This window comes from Pteronotus mesoamericanus, unplaced genomic scaffold (assembly GCF_021234165.1).
Source record: "Pteronotus mesoamericanus isolate MK-2021 breed Mesoamerican mustached bat unplaced genomic scaffold, CSHL_Meso_final contig_1, whole genome shotgun sequence".
NCBI lineage: Eukaryota > Metazoa > Chordata > Mammalia > Chiroptera > Mormoopidae > Pteronotus > Pteronotus mesoamericanus.
In genome coordinates, this window is record NW_026554998.1 from 3,175,351 (window position 1) to 3,198,807 (window position 23,457).

General features: G+C 46.5%; 1 protein-coding gene across 1 annotated transcript in view; it reads right to left on the reverse strand.

Moving 5' to 3' along the window:
- Positions 1-23,457, reverse strand: part of SDK1 (sidekick cell adhesion molecule 1) — a 555,116-nt gene that overhangs the window by 314,346 nt on the left and 217,313 nt on the right. Inside the window, exons 2-4 of the mRNA XM_054572434.1 lie at positions 16,494-16,653; positions 5,610-5,716; positions 3,341-3,488 (exon numbers count right to left, since the gene is read on the reverse strand). Of these exons, the coding sequence (XP_054428409.1) occupies positions 3,341-3,488; positions 5,610-5,652 (191 nt within the window). The 5' untranslated portion in view covers positions 5,653-5,716; positions 16,494-16,653. The remainder of the gene's footprint in view (positions 1-3,340; positions 3,489-5,609; positions 5,717-16,493; positions 16,654-23,457) is intronic.

Consider the following 23,457-nt stretch of genomic DNA (forward strand, 5'->3'; position numbering starts at 1 on the left):
TCGGCACGTTTCCTGCCACCTGCATTAGGTTCCCTGTGAACAGGGACTTCCTTTGTTTCTGCTGCTTGTCCAGAGCCTGCAGCGGTACCTGACACACAGCATGTCCTCACCAACAGTTGGGTGAACGAATAGGGAAAAAATGCCCACATTGCCGTCTGGACTTTGTACGTGTTTATTTTCATAAAAATCTTACTGAATTTATTGGGGTGACATTGGTTAATAAAATTAAACAGGTTTCAAGTGTACAGTCCCGGAACACATCACCTGGATATCGCGTCATGTGCTCGCCATCCCACCCCAAGTCTCCAGGTGTCAGGGAGCCTTCCGCAAGGACCACCACCAGGACACTCACCAGTGACTTTTCTGGGGATGATAATAAATTTCTGCTGCTATTTCTCCCACACAATTTAAACCTCCTCACCGAACAAGTGTCTAGCTCAAGAACAAAAAGGCTGCCAGGGACCGGTTTCCAGGTCCTGCCCATGGCAACCACCCCTCAATCTCTGGTCGCCACCTGCCCCGCGCGAGGGCACCCGGTGGCCCCTGCACAGGGAAGCTCCTGTCTCCAGCCCCACCGCTGAGCTCCACACAGTCGGCGGCTTATCTGGTAGCCCACACTTGCCTTCTCTTTGTGAGAAATTTTGGAAGGTAGGGACCCACACACCCAGCACAGAAGGACCTGCGCGGCGCACACACAGGCACCCCCTGTACTGACTGCGCCCGTGTGTCTGCGTGTGCCCGTGGCACACGGTGACCCACCCTAATCTATGGCGTTTCACATTGAAAGCCGATGTTCTAGAAAAGAGGAAAAAACAAAGACAGTGTGTGGAAAAAAAATAATCAAAACACAAGGAAATCTCAGCCAAATAAAGTAAAACGAACCAGGCTGGTGCAGGGCGAGCGTGAGGCTGGGGCCGGGCAGGCCTGGTCTGCACCCGGGCTCCGCCATCGCCCACCGCGCGCCCTCGCGTGGGCCATTCACGCCTCCCACCCCCAGTTCCGAGTGCGCTAAGTGGAGCTAATTATACCTGCCTCAGAAGGCAGCTGTAAGGGTTAGAGAAGAGATGTTGAAATTAGCAATTCGGTAAATAGTAGCTGGTCTTAAAATTATTAATGGGCTATGCAACTAATTTTTCAAGTTAGGGAACATTAGACTTACTGTTTCCCGTGGAAATGAAAAAAAAAATCATTTAATTGTAAGTCCAGAGCTGACATTTTGAAGGTCATGAGATAATGTTGGTAACTAGGGGCAGGAACAAGCTGTGTCAGGGACCTGACCTCGGAGGCTCAGGTTAAAAGCAGGTGCAGAAGCTTGACCTGTTTCAACACACGCGAGACCTTTTGAGGTAAACATTCCAGTTTTGAAACAACTCCTCTGACATCCACCTGCCAAGCCTCTGGACGGGACGTCGCAAACACGCCCCTCTTGGGTGGGCCAAAGCCGCTCTCCCCCGCGGGTGCGAAGCAAAGCAGACGCGTGCGGAGAAGACCACGCGCAGACTGAGTTAGGACACCTCACACAGTGGCACTTAATAAACATGAGGGCAATGATGAGGTGGAAAACAGGAAAGTGAAGGGCCTTGCGAAAGTGTAAATATCCATAATCAGCTTCATCTCATCTCTTTATTAAGAAAGGTACGCCGGGATATTCTGCTGCTGAGACGGGAGACTCCCAGCAGCTTCACAGCTGTAAGCAGACCATTTGTTTGATGTGACATGAAGCTGAAGCCCACCAGTATCTTTACATTATTAGCTCACCAGGAATTAAACAGTCTTTAGCAAGAATGTGCAAGTGAAAAACAAAAGCTTATAAAATTAAGATTTGTTATTTCATTCCACATCCTTCCGTCCTTCTTGGGATACATGTTGTCTCATGAATACATGCAGAGCACAGGTTAACCAGTGAATTACCATATAATCATCTGCTAGTGAATTAAAATACTCCTCCCACACCATGAACCGTGGCCCCACTGATGTGCCTGGGAAGCTCCTGGGGCGGAGAGGAACCCTAATTCAATCTCCCACCCCTCCCAGCGCCGCCACTTCCCAGGACTCCTCCCAAGTCAGCCCAGCCACACTGCGCCACTCAACGTGAGAACCTTCCAGAATATTTCACAGGAATCTGGCTTAGCTGCCTTCTTTTCAGCCAGTCTTCTAAGAGAATGAGAACCTGATCCCTCATCTTTGTTTCACCCCTACTCGAGTAATTTGTTAAAACTGGGATCAATATAGAGGTGGATACCTAAGCAATTTTTCATAAAATAAGAAAAAGATAGCAGCTATCCTATTTCTAGGATAATTGTCCTTTTACTAGAATTTAAAATAAAGCTTTTATATATATTTCAATCTTTTTCCCGTTTCCAATAACCAAAAAAGAAACGTTAGCGCGGGGAGCTCGAGGGGGGCCCGAGGGGAGCCCAGGCCGGAGCAGGGTTCAGACGCCCAGGTGGGAGGCGGCGCCAGGCCGCTCAGGTCGGGGAGCGGGCTTAGCACCCAGCACCCCTGTCGCAGTTACATCTGAACCCCATGCAGCATGTCGTCTTACACATAACCTTTCTGGAAGGCAAACCAAACCAGAGCATTTCCTGCTGGTGGATCCCCTCTCAGTGCAGCCATCTGATGGCGCAGATGTCCGACTGGCCGCTCTAGCTCGTGGCTTCCTGGTCCTCCTGCGCGCTCACCTCCGAAACCCTGAAGTGTGGTGTATTGTCTTTCAATTACATGGCAAGATGCCAGTTATGAAATATATGCTAAATGTTCTTTTTAATCACTTTAAGCTAAATGAAGAAAATCTGTTTGCCATTAGATAAATAAATTGAATTTGGGATAGGCAAGAACACCTTGAAATAATGCTTAACTAATCACAAAGCAGCTATTCTGCAATAGATGGGCGAACCACTAATTAGACGAAGGGAAATAAAACTGTCATGGCAGGATAAAAGGATAAAGAGAAATAAGCAGTAATTACCCCTTTATCGTCAAAGAAAGTGGTACCCAACAGTAAGAGGAGGGAAAACCCGAGCGCTGTCAGTAAGGCCGGCGCCCATGAAGCGGGCACATGGAGTTCACGCAGCTCAGGGCTGACCGCGCCGTCGCAGACGCTGCGGTCACGCGGGGCGTGGTGCGCTATGAGGAGCGGGGAGGGTGCGCGCAAGCCGAAGAACTACAGCGCCTGGCTGCTCTCTCAGCCTCTCACGCGTTTCCACACCAGGCCTAAGGAGCGGATAGGGCTACCGACGAGGCTATTCCTTTTAAATACCACATGGGGCAGTTAATACGTGAACGGCGCCAACAAGTGCAAGAGTTGGTACTTTAAGCTCGAAGGTTTGAAACGACTCACATTCTGTTGCTGGGAATAATCTTGTGTCCTTCTCGGAACCAGGTCACTTGAGGCCGAGGGTGGCTGCTGATGGGCAGTAAGTCGAGAACTGCCGCCTGGCCTTGAGCGACCATTTTCCTCTGCTCTGTATCCACGAAATTTCCCATATCTGCAGAGAAAAACCAGACCTTTTAAGTTCTAGAAAACTCTTTTTCTGGGGGGGTGGGGGTCCAAGACAAAAGCAACCCTAGTTCACAGCAGGCACCCATGCCACTATGATGGGGCGGCGGTGTGGAGGACGCGGCCGTGGGGAGTGAGGCGAGCCCGCCCTGCTCCCTGTGCTTCGGCCGCAGCGCCCTGAGGCACACCCATGACGTCCATGCTGGCTAGACCTGGTGACCAGTCCCGGTGCCACATGGGCCGGTTTCAGACGTGATGCTAAAGAGCTCAGACACTGCCCAGCTCCCTAGTCTCTCCCACTAGTTCCCCCGCACCTGCGGGCATCCTGATCAGCGTCTCCTTATCTCCATTTCTGGGGTGACTGTCTCCCTCAGAGATCTTTTGGGAGAAATAATTTTTAACCCCTGATTCATTTTTAGAGGGTTCTCCAAACCCCACACTGTTGACTTAGTTTGGGGTAGGTATGTTTGATTCCAGTCTTTGAGTTACTCGTTACCAATTTTAAAAAAGGGTCACGGGGGGGGGGGGGGAAATCCCAGTTATTAGAATGTGGATATAAGTGGCCAATTTTTAAGTTAGTAACATTTGAAATTTTTGGACAAATTTCCATGTTATGATTAGGTACACATATATGTGAATACGCATAGATGTGGCGCATACCCTGTATTTGCCTAAATATATAGAAATTTGGAATAGTCCACAGAGTATCTCTATTATCAACGGCTTTTTGATTAAAAATAAACTACTTCTTATATTATAAGCAGCACTTAATGTTCTAGGAGAAAGATAAACTAATGAAGCAGATTAGGAAAACAGTCCTAGTTATATTACAGTAAAATTTGTTATCAAAGGGCAGGAGAAAAGAGATAAGAGAAAATGTAAGAGATAAAGGATAGAAACAAGAAGATAAATAATTAAGCAAGAAAAAGTCTAAAATTTAATTTTACAAAGTAGAATTTTACTGTGTTATAATAAATTCCAAGCTATAAACCTACTCAAACATGTTTGTGGTATAATTTTATTTATTATGTTTCCAATTTTTCAATTGAAAAAAATTTTAAATTAGTTGGCAGACAGATTTAGCCGAGTGACTTCACCACCACAATTCAGAAAAATAAATGCCATCCTAGTAAATAAACACATAACCAAACATGTTAGCATCTGCATCTCCCAGTCACTAGTGATTACAGAAGAGTAAAGTAACTAGAAATGGTTTTACTTTATATATTGAATAGTAACACTGAAAACTACAGGTCTTAGCTGGGTCCAAATTAGCAGAGGAGAAAATGCCGTTGTCACCGGTCAGCACAGCCCAGTTTAGGAGCTCTGAAGAGTCCTCTACAATCTATTATGACGTATTAGTACGTCATTTATAACTTCCTAACACCTTTTGCTTTCTGTTCAATGGAAACATTTAGGAGTGAGTTCACAACTCCATGAGGCAGGCAGGCCGGCTTCTCGGTCACAGGTGCTGGGAGAGGAAAGCGCAGACGCTCCGCACTGGCCCCCTGCCGCTCTGCCCTCCGCAGCCCGTGCGGGAGCTCGTGCCCCTCGCACTGGGACGGCTCCTCGATCAGGCACTCCAAGCCTCGTCCCCCTTAACGGGCCTGCCCAGCAGAGAAGTCACTCAGTCACTGTCACGTTAATACCATCAGTGATGCTACTCCATGAACTCTTTGTTGTGCAGCTAAAGAGCTTCTAAACAAATCAACCTCGGAAAGAACTGATTATGAATTGATGAAATTTTATCTAATTGGGTTTATTTTTATTTTAAGAACATTTCAATCAGAATACAACGGAAGCTAAGAGCAGCTAAACTAATCTATAAAACAGAAGGCATCTTGTTCTGTTTTTTGGGGTTTTTTAATACTCCACAGTGTTTATCGGGCCCTCAGTCAGTTGCAGGGAAAAAGCAGCCTTCACGTCATTAGCCCCGCCGTCACCATTGCACCAGCTACCTGGCAACTTCCTTATCTCCCGCCACGTTTAGTGCTTGCTCTGTCCCACATAGAACCTGACATGGAATCCAGGCCCTGAGATGGCTGAAAGTGATCCCGCTCAGCACCCCGCAGCTGTTGCTGAACACGGAGACCCGTCAGCGCACACATACATGCGACTTGAACTTCCGACCGCCTTTGCAGGAGAGCTCCCATTCTGTTTCGCACCACGCAGCGGTAGAAGCCGGCATGCAGCCTCTGCAAAGACGGGATGACGTACCTGCCAACACAAGACACGGGTATTAGTGGTGGCCCCTCTAGAGCATCCTGGCATCCCAGCCGGGAGCTGCTCCACAGACACCTTAGTTTTGGTAAACTAGTACCTCTCAGTCCTCTCACGGCCAACATACTTCCTGCAGCTGCAATTTATTTGTGAGGTTACTTAACCCATCTCCATCTCCCCAACTAGCTGTAAATGTTACATGACAATCAGATCGGTCTGTCCACCACTGTCCCCTGGGGCGGCCACAGTGCCATGTGCACAGGGGATGTCACCGCGGCTGGTTGAAGGAATGGGAAACGTAAGTAGCAAAAGACCATTACACTTAAACTAGACCTCTCTATACAAAGCCTTTGTAATTGTCTCAGAATTTTTAAAAATTATTTCTAGAACTGGCAACAGTTTTAACACAATGTGCCATGAGCCACTCTTTATGAAGGTTTAAACGATGCATCCCGGATGTGGTACAGATGTCACTCAGAGCAGGGACCTCCTAGCAAACGGCCTCTCCGCTCACTGCTGTGGACAGCTCCCCACACAGCGCACACACTTCCCTTACATCTCTACTCGTGGCCTGACATTAATTTTAAAACCTTTCTAGATGACTGAATGGTCACTTCATTTGTATTTTCCATTCCTGTGACTATAGGCAATCATCTTTCAAATCAACGCCTTTCAGAAAAACTCAGTAAAATTTTATAGGGGGAGAAAATGTGGACAGAAGATAGTTTCCATTAAAGCCTGCTTTAGGTTTACTATCAGTTACATAACTTAGGATGTTTTGAAACCCGCAAGCAAGTGGGATGGATGACCCAGAACCACACACAGCGAGCTTCGCAGCCCTGAGGCCAGGCCTTTCACGCTACGTGAGAGAGCACGTTAACCGGCTTCTAGGCCATCTGCACAAACAAATCAGGATTAAGATTTAAGGTGTGGGGCGTGGACACTTTTCACATGGGAAGATGTCTGTCATAAGAAAGAAGAGAGCTAAAACCCAGGCGAATGGTAGCCTAGTCTCCGAAAAAGAAAAATGCAGTGATGCTATCCTTTCCTAAAGAGATGTTCTGGCAAGAGTTACTTCAATTTAAAAATACTTTCCCTTACAGAATATAATCAGAGTAAGTTAAATCAGGTAGAAGGTACTACATGTGGTATGTTTTATTTGCTCAGTTCCTAAGCATACCTTGAAATCATTGAAATTCAACTAGTTGCTCATCTTTTTACTCAAATATGTCCAATTAGTCAGCCTGAAAAAGGAACTGATAGGCATAACTTTTAAGTGAATAAAACATTTGGACAATCGAGCTAATTCAGTATTAAGCAAATATTAATTGAAGTATGTTTTTCCTCTGATAACCATCTTGAGATCCTATGGCAAGACTAATAAAATCTTTTATGAGAAAAATATTGCTGAGTTTTAATCTTCAAAATTTGATTCTTTTCTGAGGAATGGTTCATCTCAAATAAAAAATTAATTAGTGAATATAATCAGAATAATATTAAACTGAACAGAAGGATTTAGTGCCATTTATTTAAATTACAAATAAAACTAGAAGGATGAGCAATTTCTATTATATACAGTGATTATAATAAGGAGGAGTTTTGAGATTAGATTAAAACAAAGTCAAAAAAGTTTCTGGAAAAGAAATAACAGTTACTGGAGCACATATTTGAAAAACTGTAAGAATAGTTTCATCACTGCAGCATATCCATGTTTATATAAATTGTTATTCATTTTATTTTTCCTTTTTTGTAGAATCTCAAATAGATGGTAAATCCTTGAGTTCCTACAGCTATCCTATACACTAGTGCACAGAATAGCACTGCTTTCTAACAACAGAGAGAAACAGCTACAAAATGGAATATTAAGCATATGCTGTTTTGGACCATATCTTTAGTTGAATTTCTCACCAGGGGAAATAATGTACAAAAAAGTTGCAAAGTACTCCACCTATTACAAGAATTCTTATACATGTTATGTTCACCTAACAGATGGGACTATTCATTGCATGCCTATTGTTTATAAACACATTTTTAAGCAGAGAAAGTTTCCTGGCTCGTTATGAGAAAATATGATAAAAATCTTAGGACCATATGCCACTAAAATATAGAAAATGCTGCTTTCGTTTTGAATAAACACGGTGGGGAACGTCTGCAGCCACCGCGCCAGAGCCCAATTCTGCTGGGCTAGCAAGCAGATGCTTTCCAGGCCAGCTCATGATCAGAAAGATCAAATTAAAGAAAACCCAACAAAATCAAAACAAAACCAAGGGTGCGAATGTCCATTTCTGCTTAGGAGAAGAGCGCCCCAGCTCTGAACAGCTGCTCCGAAGGGGCCACAGGACCAGCAGCTCTCCAGGGAGAAGCTTGAGGGCCACTCCGGCCCCGAATGATCGCTCTGACCAGCCCTTTTTGGAGTGGACGGCGGGCGCTGCAGTCTCCCGGTACCTGCCCCACGTGCCTGTGCTCAGAGAGCGCGCCCCGCCGGAGCCTTGGGGAGGCAGGCCCGGGAAGCAGGCAGCCGCTCACACCATGGACTCTGAGACCCAGGGCTGGCAACGCACAGGCGCGGATCCCAGGGAGACGCGTAGGGCAGCAGCAGCGGTGGGCGCTGCGAGGCCCTGGGCCGGGTGAGCAGTTCTTGTGTCCTATGCCAAGTCGGGTAGTGGCCCCAGAAGTGTCACCCACAGTCCCACGCCACCAGCATCAGGACCCTGGCTCGAAGAACAGCTTGCTCCACTAAGCCTGTCGTGTGAAGTCCTTGGAGAGACTGTGACTGACTGTCCTCTTGGAGGGGACTCTAATGGGTGGCACTCAATAGCAGGTGTGAGTGATACTGAGGTTCAAAGAACGGACCCATTTGACTCTCTAGTGCTCCACTTCCGGAGCCCTCCTGGGCCCGCCTTTCACGTGAGCCACCACGAGAGTTCCTGCGGCCTTGACGGGCTGCGCGCGGGGCAGCGGGCCGCGCCCTTGCACCGGCCCTTGCCCCGTGCTTCCTGCTTCCTGTCCTGAGGGTCCTCTGGCACCGGAATAGGTCCATGGTGCTCAGGCCCGTGACCAGCCACGAGGGCTAACGGCCAGCGGCCAACACACAGCGACCGCGTGGTGGGACTCAGAGGCGAGTCTTTCCCTCCTCCACCCCTCAGGCGGGACCGCTCCGAGCCGCACTTCGCAGGGCTCCCTAGGCCCCCAGTGGGACTAGCTAGGGCCTCTGTGATGCTGTCGGCTTGGTGCCAGCCCGGCCAGGGGTTTGTATGGGCTGTCCTGTGTCGCTCTAGCCGTGGCCCCTGCTGCCTGAGAACGCACCCCCAAGCATGCAAACCTGTGTCTCCAGCACTACGTTTGGAGAATTGCAGGTTCTTATGGATAACAAACCTGTTTAATTTGTTGCAAGTATTTTTCTGGTTTATTTTCATTTGTAATGAATATTTGAGCATACATTGTAACACTGAATATGGTTCTCTGCAATCTGTTTTTGGTGAATTTTTCCAATACACTCTATACTTTGTCTTGGTATATTTATAGATCATTAACCTCTGTTTTTCTTACAATTTTTCAATTTTACTCTTAAATGTATCTAAAATTTATTTCAGTGTTTGATATAAAATGAGGATCCGTTTTTCAACATTGTTTCCAAATAACTGATTTCTTTACCATTGATTCTAATGCTCATTTGAGCTTATGTATTTTTATGTATACAATGGACTAGTTCAAACTCCCTTCTGGAATATTTGGTTATTTTTATACCACTAACATGTTATTTAATCACTGAGGCATTCTAATTTGCTCCTGGAAGGGAAACTTCCCCCTTATTATTCACTTAATGTTTTGAAAATTTGTTGGTACTTTTTTCTGTTTATATTTCTAAACGAGCTTTGGAAACACCTCATGAATCAAGTTATCCCCCAAAAAAATCACATTGAGATTTTTATTGAAATTAGGCTAAACTTCTATAATAATTTCAAAGGAATTGATATTTGTACAATGTTTAGATTTCCTATCTAGGATTCTCTTTCTTATTAGTAACGTTTACTACTTTTCTTTATGTAGGTTCTACTCATTTCTTACAAAGGCGATTCCCAGATATTTAATAACTTCTATTGATATTGAGAATTTTTTGTCTTTTTACCAGACTTAAGAAAAAGTACCTTTCCCCTTAACAATTTCTATTTTTACTGTAATAAAAAAGAATAAACATCCATCACCTTTCTATTGTTACACTGTCATAGAGGTTGGACCCCAGGGACAGGCCACAGGAGGAAACTGTGAGATTTTCAGCAGTTTAGAGTGTCCAATTATTCTTCCTTTTTGACAGTGGGTATTGTGCCTAACGTTAAGAAATTCTTGGCTGGGAGATACATACTTTGAATATAACTACAAAATATTTTTATCCCAAAATAGAAAATAGTTTAGAATACATGTTTTCTGGAAAAAGAAAGCAGACAGGTATCTGCCTGTGACGCCTACATATGCAAACCTGGGGTGATGACCGAAGGGCTGCGGCTCCGCCAGCAGCGCCCCCTGTGCTGAGACGAGGACGCGCGCCGGGGGGAGCAGCACAGCGCCTGAGGCCCGAGGCCCGAGGCCCGAGGCTCGCCAGGGCTCGTCGTGCTGCTGAACCGCGATACAAGCACTGCAGGAAACGCTGTGTTTTGTTCAAGTTGCAAAAGGTGAATTTATATTATTTTCTCTTTTATCGAGTGAGCATTTTCATGACACCAAAAGTGGAGGGGGTGGGTAGGGATCCAGTATCAGGCGGGACACAGCGACCATTTTCATAAGGCGCTGTCTTTTCAACTTGAGACTTGGAACAGTCTCATGAAGGTTAATGCATGACAGCTGAACGTGCTTATTGGCAGTAAGGAGATGAAAGAGTAATTTGAAAAAACAGCATGAGATTTTGAGAGGTTTTATATCTTAGAAAAAAACAGTGACAAACAGGATGGTCCTTGATAGCCCATCTCCATATCTGAAGCCGTCAGTGAACAGAGTAGAGCCCATCTTGCCAGCCCCGAACCACGCTGCCTCAGGAAACCCGCTTCTTCTCATCAAGTGTCTGGGGGAGTGGTAGCGCGGCACCCACTTCTTGTAATGGTCTGTATGTGACGAGTCACTCCCTCAATACAACAATGCGCTCTCTTCTTTGTGGACTATTCAGAGTGCATTGAATTAACAGGTCCATTTGCCTGCACAGAGTGCAATGCAAAAAGAGTCCCATCTCCGCCAATATTTTTAAGTTCACACCAAAACTGTTTTACTGTAAATTTAAATTGTTGCATATATAAAATAATCGCATAGTGGACTTCTGGCTTTTTAAAAGAAAACTTTTACACCACTGTTTAAATTTATTCAGTGGAATCTAAGTAATATAGCGATTTTGATATCCACATTATTAATTTGTTAAAAATGAACTCTATAACCAATTCAACTTTCATATTTTTAACTCTTTGAACTTAAGCATTAAATCTATTACTCCACAGAAATTTATTCTAATGTAACATATTTTTACGCCTTACAGATACACACAGATTTCCCATCATACTTCTCTGAAATAAAAATATACATAAAAATTAGATGGAAATTTAAAGAGATGGCAATTTAAAGAGAATTTTCTTTGACCAAAAGATTCAAAGTGCTTTAAAAAATTTCCTCTGGGCTACATGTTTGCTGTTATTCAAAACACAATAAATGTTTTACATATTTTGAAAAATAATGATTAAACATTAAAAACTTAGGAAATGTGTTTCTTAATGAGATGGAAATGACTGATTTTATTTTTCAATTACTTTACACTTCAGTATATAGGAAGTTATTTACTACTAGAATGAACAGAATTAGATAGAAATTAACAACAAAAAGAAGAGAAAGCATTGACCACATGGCGGCACACAGTTGATTTGAATCTAATGGGTACATGGGAGAAACAAGCAAGTAGAGAAGAGGCTGGCAGGCAGCACCTGTAGAACACACTGAAGTAACAGAAAGGACAGGGACCTCATAGTGAATAATTTTTTTTAGTCAAACTTAATGAAAGTATCTTCTGCATGAATGTTGGAGAAAACATAAAGCACAGATTTCCAATAGTGCATGGTCCTCCTGTATCAACACAGAACATTGATCTGTGGATGGAATGAGAACTTTCTTCCCCTCTTCCCTGAAATCTGAAACTGAGTCGGGTGAAATGCAGGCAGAGGGTGCTTCATAGAAGAATATTTCTCAACTTGTTTTAAATTTCAAACAAATCTTGGCTATTCCAATTCTAATGCATGTAAATAGGAGCCAGGGAGTGTTACGGGGCTGTGCCGCCTGATGAAACACGGCGCCTGCCTCTGCGCCGTTTCTCGCAGGGGCTGTCTTTGCTCGGCTCTCATTAAATGTTCCTCGAAGTACAACATCCTCTAACGTTCTCTTTGACGATAGTTGGGGAACAGAAAGGAAAGGGGGTTAACCAAAGCCTCATACAACTCTTGCTGCCCACATGCACAGCATACTTAAAATCAGAAACCTCCAAGACTGGTCAAAATATCCCATTTCTAGTGTCATACTTTGCAGTTACAAGAAATACGTTTAGGACTTCCAGTCAAGAGGGAGGCATAGATAGACACGCTTTACCTCCTCACGCAACCAGAGAAAAGAATTACAACCATATCTCAAAACTGGTAACACCCAGAACCATCAGGAAATTGAGCTGTATGGAAGTCCAACAACCAAGGATTTAAAGAAGACACATTCATCCAGGTGGGTAGGAGGGATGGAGCCACGGACACGGGTGGAGAGGTGCTGCGTGGAAAAACGGCCATGACAGCGGAGGCGAAACGGACAGGAGGGACACCTTTGGGAGCAAATGATCGCAGCCCCAGGTCAGACTGCACAGCCCAGGGTTCCAGCCCTGGGAAAATAGATCTCCATTACATCTAGCTGTAAAAATCAGTGGGGGTTGGGGCTGCAGAAGAAACTGCTAGATTTTTGCCATTCAAGGGGCCAGCACCGTCTTAGAACATATGCAAACCTACCCATACTGGCACCCACCACCAGTGTAGCAGCTGGAAGTTGCCAGTTATACACAGGAAGGGGGTGAAGTGACTTAAAACAGGTCAAGGCCTGGGCGAACCACCAGAAGGCAGGTGGTGGCACTGCCCCCTCTCAGAGCCCTCCCTCCAGAGCCACAGAGCCGTGAGGTGGGTTGCCCACCCTGGCGATCACCTACGGCTCCACCCCGTACAATTTATTGGTGCCTTTTCGACAATAGGCCACATTACTAAGATGGAGTCAAAGCAGCTCTACCCAATACAGAGAAACAAACACAGGGAGGCTGCCAAATTGAGGGGACAAAGAAACATGGCCCGAATGACAGAACAGAAGAAAACCCCAGAAAAAGAAGTAAGCAAAATGGAGATAACCAACCTATCCGATGCAGAATTCAAAACACTGGTTATCAGGATGCTCAGAGAACTCACTGAGTATAGCAAGAGCATGAAAAAGACCCAGGAAGAAAGGAAGGCTACGTTAAGTGAAATAAAGGAAAAATCTATAGGGAATCAACAGTGGAGGGGATGAAGCCAAGATTCAAATCAATGACTTGGAACATAAGGAAGAAATAAGCATTCACCCAGAACAGCCAGAAGAAAAAAGAATTTAAAAAAAACCCCCAAAACGAGGATAGCATAAGGAGCCTCTGGGACCTCTCCAAACGTATGAACATCCAAATCGTAGGGACGCCAGAAGGAGAAGAGGAAGAGCAAGACATTGAAAACTTATTTTAAACATAATGAAAGAACACCTCCCTAACTTGGCAAAGGAAATAGACATACAAGCCCAGGAAGCACCGACAGCCCCAAACAAGTTGGACCCAAAGAGGACCACGCCAAGACACATCATAACTAAAATGCCAAAGGTTAAAGATAAAGAGAGGATCTTAAAAGCAGCACGGCCAGAGCAGAGAGTCACAGAGGAGCTCCCATGAGACTGTCAGCAAAGCCCTCAAAAGAAACCTTGCAGGCAAGAAGGGACTGGCAAGAAGTATGCAAAGTGGTGAAAAACAAGGACCTACAACCTAGATGACTCCATCCAGCAAAGCTACCATTTAGCATCGAAGGGCGGATAAAGAGCTTCCCAGACAAGAAAAAACTAAGGAGTTCATCATCGCCAAACCATTTATTATATGAAGTGCTGAAGGGACTTATTTAAGAAAAAGAAGACTATCAAAACCATGAACATTAAAAAGACAACAAATTTACAACTACTGACAACTGAATCTACAAACAAAACAAAACCAAACAAAACGAAGCAGACAACCAGAACAGGAACAGAATCATAGAAATGGAGATCATTTGGAGGGGGAAGGGGGAGAATGGGAGAAATGGGATGAAGCAGCATCACTGGTAGGTACTAAATAGACAGTGGGAGGTTAAGAACAGCATAGGAAGTGAGAAGCCAAAGACCTTACACACATGTCCCATGGACCTGAATAAAGGGCGGGGACTGCTGGGGGGAAGGGGCACACCAGGAAGAGGGGGGCAAAGGGGAAAAATTGGGACAACTGTAATAGCATAATCAATAAAATATACTTTAAAAAAATGAAATATGTTTATAGTGAAAGGCAAGAAGCACTTCTATGGGTTGCCTAAACGCCCAATATTTTGTTGAAGTGCAATATTTTGAACTGTGTGTGTGTGTCCTGTGCCCTAAGGTATAGCAGGGCAAGAAGGCTCAGGCGGCGAGGTGGGCCCTCCCGCTGCGAGACCGGAGCAGCAGCGCAAGACCGGAGCAGCAGCGCAAGACCCTGGAAAAGGGAACCCTGGCAGGCGCCCGACTCGGGCACATGCAGGCCGCTCAGGTCCAGAGAGCAGGCAAGTGGAAGCAGGAGACCCACAGACAGCTCTTCTGACGCCTCCCACGGCCAAGGGCCCCGGGGTGAAGGCCGCTGCTGTAGGTCATTCGGTTACTACTGTTTATTATGATGAACGAACTGGGTTCTTTAAAAACGTCACTGCTTTCTTCCTGGAGCACCAAAATCTTGTCATTTAATTTTGACATGACCCCCTGAGGTGGACTTTGTTACACCCATTTTAGAGGTAAGAAAAGTGAGATCACTCTGGTTAGATAACTTGTCACAAAGTCGCATAGGCAGTGAGCTGAACATAAGTACTGGAACTCAAGTCATCTGCTGTTAAAGCCCATGACTCACACAGGGCTCTCATTTCCAAGTTCATTGTTTTTCTGTCTTATACCCTCCTAACAAGCAAGCCTGCAGCATCACAGTAACGCGCTGCCTAGGATTTACTAACACACAGGTTGTGGGCCAGAAGATATGCTGTGCACACACATTAGAACCTTTCCCGGCTCACAACGCCACAAAGGAGGTGTGACCACCCCTCGCAGATTCTGAAAGTGGGGTCACGGACACCCTGCCCAGAGTCAGCCGTCAGGCCACCTGGTGGGAGCTGGAATTCAAACCTAGGTCTGCTCGAAGTCAACAAGCTCTTAAAACCATTTAATCGCTCCCAATGGCAGACACTCCAACAGTGCGGTCCTAATAATGAAAGAAGAGGCCGTACCGGGCGGCGGATGGAGGACCGGAGCACAGCAGGGGTGGCATTCTAAGGTGGGGATCAGGGTGCACAGAGGGCCGGTGTGGCTGTGCCTTTACCGAGGTGCAGCATTGCCCAGGGCCTGCTGCTGGGGGCTGTAACCCGGGCGGCCAGGCCCACCGGCTGGTCAGGACGGGCTGGAAATGGGAAGCACAGGGGTATGTAACACCTCACCACCGTTAACTGTTGGCAATCAACTAAGAAATTGGTTCTGCGTGTATATCCACATATGCTTTAAACAGATTTTTTAAATACACACAGCACACTGCGAGCAGGCTGCCTGTGGTTCCCGGATCACCCTGTTGGAGCCACTGAGGCAAAGAGTGAGTGGGGGGCCATCACTCTCTTTAAAGTATCCCCAGGAGGTCCCTCTCGCTCTCACTTCTTTCCGGCGAGAGCACGGCCCTGCTGATGCGCACGGCTCGGGCCTCTTGGACCTGCTGGGCAGGCAGTCACTAATTCTCCGTCCTGCCCGGAACAGCAGCATCTAGCACAGCCACCCTCACACACAAAGGGAGGTTGAACTGATGTGAACCTGGAAAGACCCTACCCCACTGCCCAGTATCGCTGCTGCTCCCGCTGCTGCTCCCGCCGCTGCTGCTGCTGATTCCCCGGTGAGGCCGCAGCCCAGACCCTGTCTCCGTTTCCGTCTCCGTTTCCGTCTCCGTCCTTGCACTCGGTCCCACAGCATCACGCTCACCCCTGGACCCCAGGACCCAGCCGCCGGCAGGTGGGCTCTGCTGCTGGATGCAGGCGCCTCATGCCCGCCCTCCCCAACTCTGTCTCTCCTGTCCCAACCCTGCGCGCTCACGAGGAAGCCTCCTGACGAGTTAAGGCTGCAGGAGCCGCTAACCTGAAGCCTGTTTGAACCCGTGTGCTCCTCACGGGGGCAGGGGGCAGGTGCCAGGAGAAAGCAGATTTATTGTTCTTTAGCTTTTTTGGTCTGGCAAGCCCCTGAGAGGGCTTAGTTTTACAACTATAATGACAGACTTCCTAGGTGTAAATGCAACCTGTATCAGACTAGTAAGCCCCATTGTAAGTACGTGTTCAAATCTATTCCTTTAGTCCTAGGTGCACTGGAAATTCAATGCAATATTTTCACCCCTTGTGCTACAGCGGCCAACAAAGCAAATATTCTAAACACAGCGCCTGAAGTGGAATCTTATTTTTAAGCAATCAATTACTTATATTCGCTGGTGTAGGCGGTGAGCTCACTGTCATTGTGCAGCCACTTGAACTCCAGAGGCCAGCTCCCCTCAGCAAGGCAGGTAAGCACAAGGCGGTTCCCTTCCAGATGGACCTGTGGGAGGCCTGGCTCCGTTTTAAAATATGGCACGACATCATCTGAAACAGTTAAAAAAAAAGAAGAAAGAAAAAACTGAATAAAGTGCACACAAAAATGGCATTCATCCAATCAAACAATCACTTGTTTAAATAGATCTAATTTTTAAAAGTAGAAATCATGGCTATTTGGCCCAATTAAGCAGCAAATAATGCTTGACCCCCTTGAAACATGCAATGCCCTAGATAATATTTCCAAAGGCTGAAAGCTCACTGAGAGCACCATCTGAGAGCATCTGACAAGTTCATCTGGGCCAGTTCCACTTCGGATGAACACATATTTACCAAAGGGACACAATGGGCAATCTCCATTGTAAGAGGGCGTTCTATTCTCAAGGTAGCAAGCAGGGTCTATGCTTGGGCCTGGAAGAGAAATGTCCTCAGGCGACCTTCAGCTGCTTAGAGGAAAGTAACTAGGATGAGCGAAGTGAGTGCATGCACAGCTGGCATGAGGCGCACCAGCTTCCCCTCACCCCTATAGCCTCTTTCAGGGATGCTCCATGGGCAACAGAACTGGAAACCTGTGTGTTTCTGTACAGAGGACACTGCACAGCAATGGGAATAAACCAACTCTTGCTAAACACAATGCACAACCCGGGTGAACCTCACAGGAAGAAGTTCATTGCACATGCTTCCATCCAAAAGCTCGCGGAAGCGCAGAGCCAGGCCACGCTGATCTGTGGTTTCAGAGGTCAGGGGGAGCATTCCCTCTGGGCTGGGGCAGGTGTCAGGAGACCAGGATGAACCTACTTCTCTACATGCTTACACAAGGAGTGCGAATTTTGTGAAAATTCATTGAAAACCATTCTATAAATGACGTGTACAATTTTTGTATTGTAAGAGGACTGTCCAGAAAATATCCAGTCATGTAATAGGAAAAATAGAGACATTTACTGAAGAAGATACAAGATACAAGAAACATTGTACATAGGACAATGACACTTCAGTCCCCTTCAACGTAGACACCTTGGGCCCTCACACATTTCTCCCAGTCGCCATCAGCTACCCTATCAAATCTTCCTGAATCTCATCGATGGTCTGAAATCTCCTCCCTTTCAAAGGTTATTTTAGTTTTGGGAAAAGCCGGAAGTCGCAGGGTGACAAATCTGGGCTGTAGGGGGACTGAGTCACTGAGTGACTTGATGTTTTGCCAGGAAACTCTGCATGACATGACACATTGTCGTGATGAAGCTGCCAATCACCAGTTGCCCACAGCTGCTGCTTTCTGAATCAGCCCAATAGTTTCCATGGAGTAATGTTCACGCTTAACGCAAAATTGGATACAGATCCATTGCTCTGCTCCTTTGGTCATTTTGAATGTGTAACATGCTCACTCAGCATCGACCGTCCCCATTGACCAGTACAGTGAAGTCGTCATTGTTCATGCATGCGCATTCCAGTCCACTCTCCTTGGCTGCCAGGTTACACTGATGTCATACAACCCATTCTCATTATATTAACAATGGCTGTACTTTTTCTGGATAGACCTTGTATGCTTTCCACGTCTTGATGGAGAAAGACAGATGGTTTCAACACAGTATTTAGGGGGAAAAAGACCGTGATGGGCTGGATACAGGGGTGAGGGAGGACGAGGCATCAAGGAGGGTTCTGAGATCTCTGACAGGGGCAGTAGCTTGTTCTGGAAACACACTGATTCTGCAGTCAGCACTGGAAATAGACGAGAACCAGGCAGGTGCTGTCCCAGCAGAGGTCACAGTCTAGGTCTGTGACAGGCGCAGCAAGGTGCTAGGTGTGGCGGTAGAACCGCGTAACTGAGAGGCAGGAAAATGCATCCCTCGCCCGGGTCCAAGAGGGCACCTGTTCCCCTGCAATCGCTGCTCCACGCTGCGCTCCACGTGCAGCTGTAGGTTCTGATTATCAGTCGCATGTCGAGTTGCCCTATTCGCTCCCCTCTCATGACCCCAGCGGCCTGTTGAAGCTGAGCTGCGATGGCTACAGCTTTGACCCTTGGGACTGACTGAGTGCCACGCTTTATTAATGTGCTGCCATTGGTACTATATTTAACAACAGAAAAAGAAATGCCACTTCATATTGTTCCAGGGTCCTACAAGAATAAGTCATACAAAATACATCTTTCTGAAAGAAAAATGCTTCAAGATAGACACTCAAGAATTTGCATTTGGCTTCACAATTGACAGAGTATCCTTGATTTAATACATGATATGATGGTTTTGAGTGTAAATGATACTATAATTCATTTTTTCATAGACTTCATCGTTTACCAAGCATGCTTACACTAGGCAGAAATTATGCCGGGTACTATGATCTGGTAGAAAAAGAAATCTTCATAAAGAAGAGTTTCATATACCTGGCAAGCAAATACCTTGTGGTGCAAGTGATTATGGGACGATAGTCAGCGCAGACGCTAACATTTATATTAGGAAGAAGGGCAGGCAAACCAGTCAATGCTCGGGAGTCTTGAGTGTCTACATTAAAATACTTGAGGTAGTAACCTGAGGTATTTTAGCGCAGATTAGCCAATGTGCAGAATAACCCAGTTCTCTCTCGGAGCCCAGCGCGTTTACCACTGAAATACACACAGTATGTCATGAAATTAAAAGGGACATAAAGGTAACAAGCACAAAAACTTTGGAGGGAGAGAGAGACAAAAGGGTTAGTATTAGGCACAGGTCCCTTCGAAAGCCTGTGATCTTTATATCCCTTAAACGGAACAGGGGAAAAAGTCAGAAAAGGTCCATAAAGACAAACCTGACTGAGTTACCTCTGAGACAGGAATATCAAACTCTGACCTGGGAGAAAGCCCGTGGGGTCCGCCTGACACTCTTTGAGGCGGTGGGGGTGGGGGGAGTGGTGTACGTTTGTGTGTGTTTTCCCCAATAATAACTAAAAAGATCTCACCTTCCTCAGGAAAAAAATGAGCAACATGAAGCATGCTTCTGTATTCTTAAAATGAACATTGTAAGACCCCAGAATGAATTACTCAGGAAAACTGAAATTTCCATTTCCCCATACTTTTAAATAGAATATAAATCATTTATGAAAGAGAGAGGCTCGTCTGTCTAGATAACATAGATTTAAGGTCCATCCAGAGGACAGGGATGGACTTAATGTTCTCTCAAGACAACACCATAATTTTATGATGTGGAAGTCACTTCCCTAAATGGACTTTTAAGGTTTGCGGATATAATGTGAATGCACTTAACTTTCCTGTCCACTGTGAGGGTAGTCGGTGCTCATCCAGACAGGAGCCATGGCCCCTTTGCCACAGGAAGAACCACGGGCCAGGAAGCTGGGGGATAAGCAGCAGCGGAGAGGAGGGGCCACATCCGTGGTCCTGGCTTCCTACCACCAGGAGGGTGTGCTGCCGGGGGTTCGCTATCTGCTCACAACGGAAAATGGAGGATCTACCACAAGAAACTCGTTCACGGTAGAAGGGATAGGAATCGACAATTAGGTGCTGTGAAAGCCAAAGTCAAACTCAATCTGTTCTGTGACTCCGGCAACAGAGGCGCTCCGGCTGGGCCAGCCAGCTTCTGCTCACTGACTTCCCGCGTTCCGCTCTCCTCCATTTCAAAGCAATCATGAATAAAGAAATGATAATCCATTTCCACCCAGCAGAGGACTCCATCAGGCCCCCACAAACAAGGTCTTAGAGGAACAGGCCCTGCTCTGGACCAGTGACGAAATTTATCAGGCCCATCCAGTGGAGGGACCCGATGGGGGAGGCGGGAACAGCAGCCTGAACGCAGCAATCAGGCAGAGCGGGACCTTCTATGACTGAACTCTGCTTTTCGACAGCCAAATTTCCCAGAGCGGCTAATCTTTTGGTTTAAACCACTAATCTTCCTTTCAAAACTTCTTTTACATCAAATTCAAACGTTTTCATGCCCCAAGCTTATGAATTTACCACTAATGGAAAGTTTCATTTTTCAAATCCCAGGGAGAAACAAAAGCACAGGGCATAATGTATCATTTGTGAACAACTCTTCTGAAAAATATGGGTAGAAGATCCTTTTGTGTGAACACAGCCATTCAAGTTTCAGCTGCTGGCAGGTCGCTATGGACACCTATTGAAGCCAGGAATTTAATCTCACAGTGTGTGCTGCCTTTTCCATAATGGTAATAGTAATCTTTTCAAAGAAAACAGTTGTACATTTCAAATGTATTTCTGAGATAAAATTTAAATGTATGATATGTCCTACAGTTAAATATGCAAATACTAGCACAGATGCTAACATTTATATTAGGAAGAAGAGTGGGCAAACGTGTCGATGCTCTGGAATCTTAAGTGTCTACATTAAAATTACTACCTCAAGTATTTTAATGTAGATTAGCTGATGTGCAGAATAGCCCAGTTCTCTCTGAGAGCCCAGCATGTTTACCACCGAAGTGCACACAGTAGGTCACGTGACCCACGAAGGTCACAGTCAATGCGGCAGGGTGACCCTATAAAGTGGCTGTCTCAGGACCAAGTCCTTCATGTGCTGCAGGAAAGCTGACTGAAGCTGCACTTTCTCTAACCACTAACTAGACCCTTTGGTGGCTAAAGTGGGGAGCGGAGAAGGCTCTATCCTCGTAGCTAATTCTCAGGCTGCATTCTCTTAGCTTATCAGAAATTTTTATAAATATTTTCCACTGATAGACCTTCAAATACAGTAGGATGTGCCAGCATATTTGGTGAATTTAAAAAAAAGTAGCCAGCTTCTCTGTATGTCACTTTACATATTTCGTTTCTGTCTTATAAAAATAAATGTGTCAGAAACTTCAGGGTAAAAGGTAGTTACAACTGAGTGAACATATAACAACTAATCCCGCGATTACAACTACAAAACCTAGGAACAGCGGTTTTTCGGGTCGTCTCACTCTCCGAGGCCCTGCCACCGGCACAGCTGGGAGGGTAACAGGCTGGCACACCACATGCAGCCTCCCTGACTGACAGCCAGGAGACCTTCGCCACCTCCTCAGTGTCCGTGGAGCGTGGCCCAGGACAGGAGGCTCGCGACGAGTCCCTCTTGCTTCTTAGTCACAACGCACCGCACCTTCCCTCGAGCACTCACTGAGTGTCCTAGCTGGTTGGCACTGGGGACACAGCTCTCCCACCCTGAGGGGCCACAGTCCAGGAGGTGAGACAGGGCAACAAGCCAATGGCAGTGCCAGGAGGGGAGAGGACAGGGGCATGAAGCCACTGTCTGACAGGCCCTCGATGGAGGCCACGGCCGTAGGGCCCCCGCGGCTGCAGCGCAGCCAGGGCAGCAGCTGAGGGAGCACCACGCCCGGGGAGCCCGGGGAGCCCAGGGAGCCCGCGCCACCGGGCAGATCAGGCTTCGCAGGGTGGAGGCCCCAGGGTCCACAGAAAGATCAGGGCTCAGGAACACCTTGTGCTGCTTCAGCTCCATGGCGGCTCTCAAAGGCTTTGGAAGGCTCCGTAAAGACCTGTTCCATCCTTGAAGGCAAAAGGGAATGTGTTTGGGCAAACGCACTCCTCGGGTCCCACTAGGGAGTGGGCGTGCATGAGCCCGTCACATGTGTGCGGGTGCCGTGAAGGGTGAGCAGGGCTGCGGGAACACCCTGGCCCCTGGCGAGGCAGGGTCTGGAGGGCCAGGGCGCCTGAGCACCCCCGCACCAGCCAGGGGAAGGCAGGCTGCCTGTCTCCGTCCCACTGTTTTCCGAGCACAGCATCATGAGAATGGAGAGAGCAGACAAAGCTTGCTGTGCACAGCCCTGGACTTCCCTCAAAAGTCGTCATGTGGGGTTTTCTCTGAGTGGAGTAGCTCATCTGCAGTATTTTCTTGGTACTTGGATCTGTGCGTGTGAAAAGAGAGAAAGCTGGAGGGGTCCCCGAGATTTCCATTAAACAGCTCTGGGAACAGCGTGCCAGTGCATTCAGTCAGGGGACTGCACACTGATTATCTCTGTCTCCTCTGAAATCAATGCAAATTAACAGCATATTTAAGGGAACTCATGGGGTAGGCCTGCCCTGCCAGCATTTTCCCCTAGGAAACCAGTGAGTCTTTCAGGGAGGTTGCTCTGCAGTGAGGCTCACAGTAGGAACGAGAATGGCTATATTTACATCCTGGTTCGAGCCTGCACTGTGCTCGTCTATTTCAGCATATTAATTAATACGAAGAGGCAATGGGATAAAAGCAATTCCCCTACTTCTCCAAACTAAAATAAGCTTCTAGCTCTCCAATATTTTATTTCAAACAAGAATTGCACTACAGTGTCATTTCTATGGTTTGTAGTGAAAAAGTATGACCAACCAAAATAAGAGGAGTTATTAGAAATAACCGACATTTTTTTAAAATATGGTTCAGCATTTTTTTCAAACTGTTCTTTCAAATACTCCTAAAAATCCAACTCAGATTAAATTAAAGGCCAAAAAGTCCAAGAACAGAAGTGCGGGCATGACCAGCCTTCTCCTTGCTGAGACTCTTGCTGGGGAGTCCATGCCGTGCGTGTTCTGACTCAGGGAGGGGGCCTCCAATGGTTTAGGGTTCACTTTAGACCAAAAAAAAATGACTTTTTAAAAACATATTTAAGGACATCCAAGTTCACCTACACAGGCTTATTGATTCTAGCAGTTACAAACCACGATGCTTTCTCAGAGAGAAGTGCCGGACGTCAGGGCAGCTTAGAGCAAGGGCCTGGGTCCACACCCCGGCCCCGCCCGCAGGAGCCTCCTGTGGGGAGCTCAGTCCCCTGCGATCTGCGCTGTCTCCTCTGCCTTGGGGACAGCCACACAGCAGCTGACTGCTTCTAGAGCGGCGTTCCTCAGGCTTTCTGGTCTTAGGACCCCTTGACAGCTTTTGAGGAAATTATCAATAA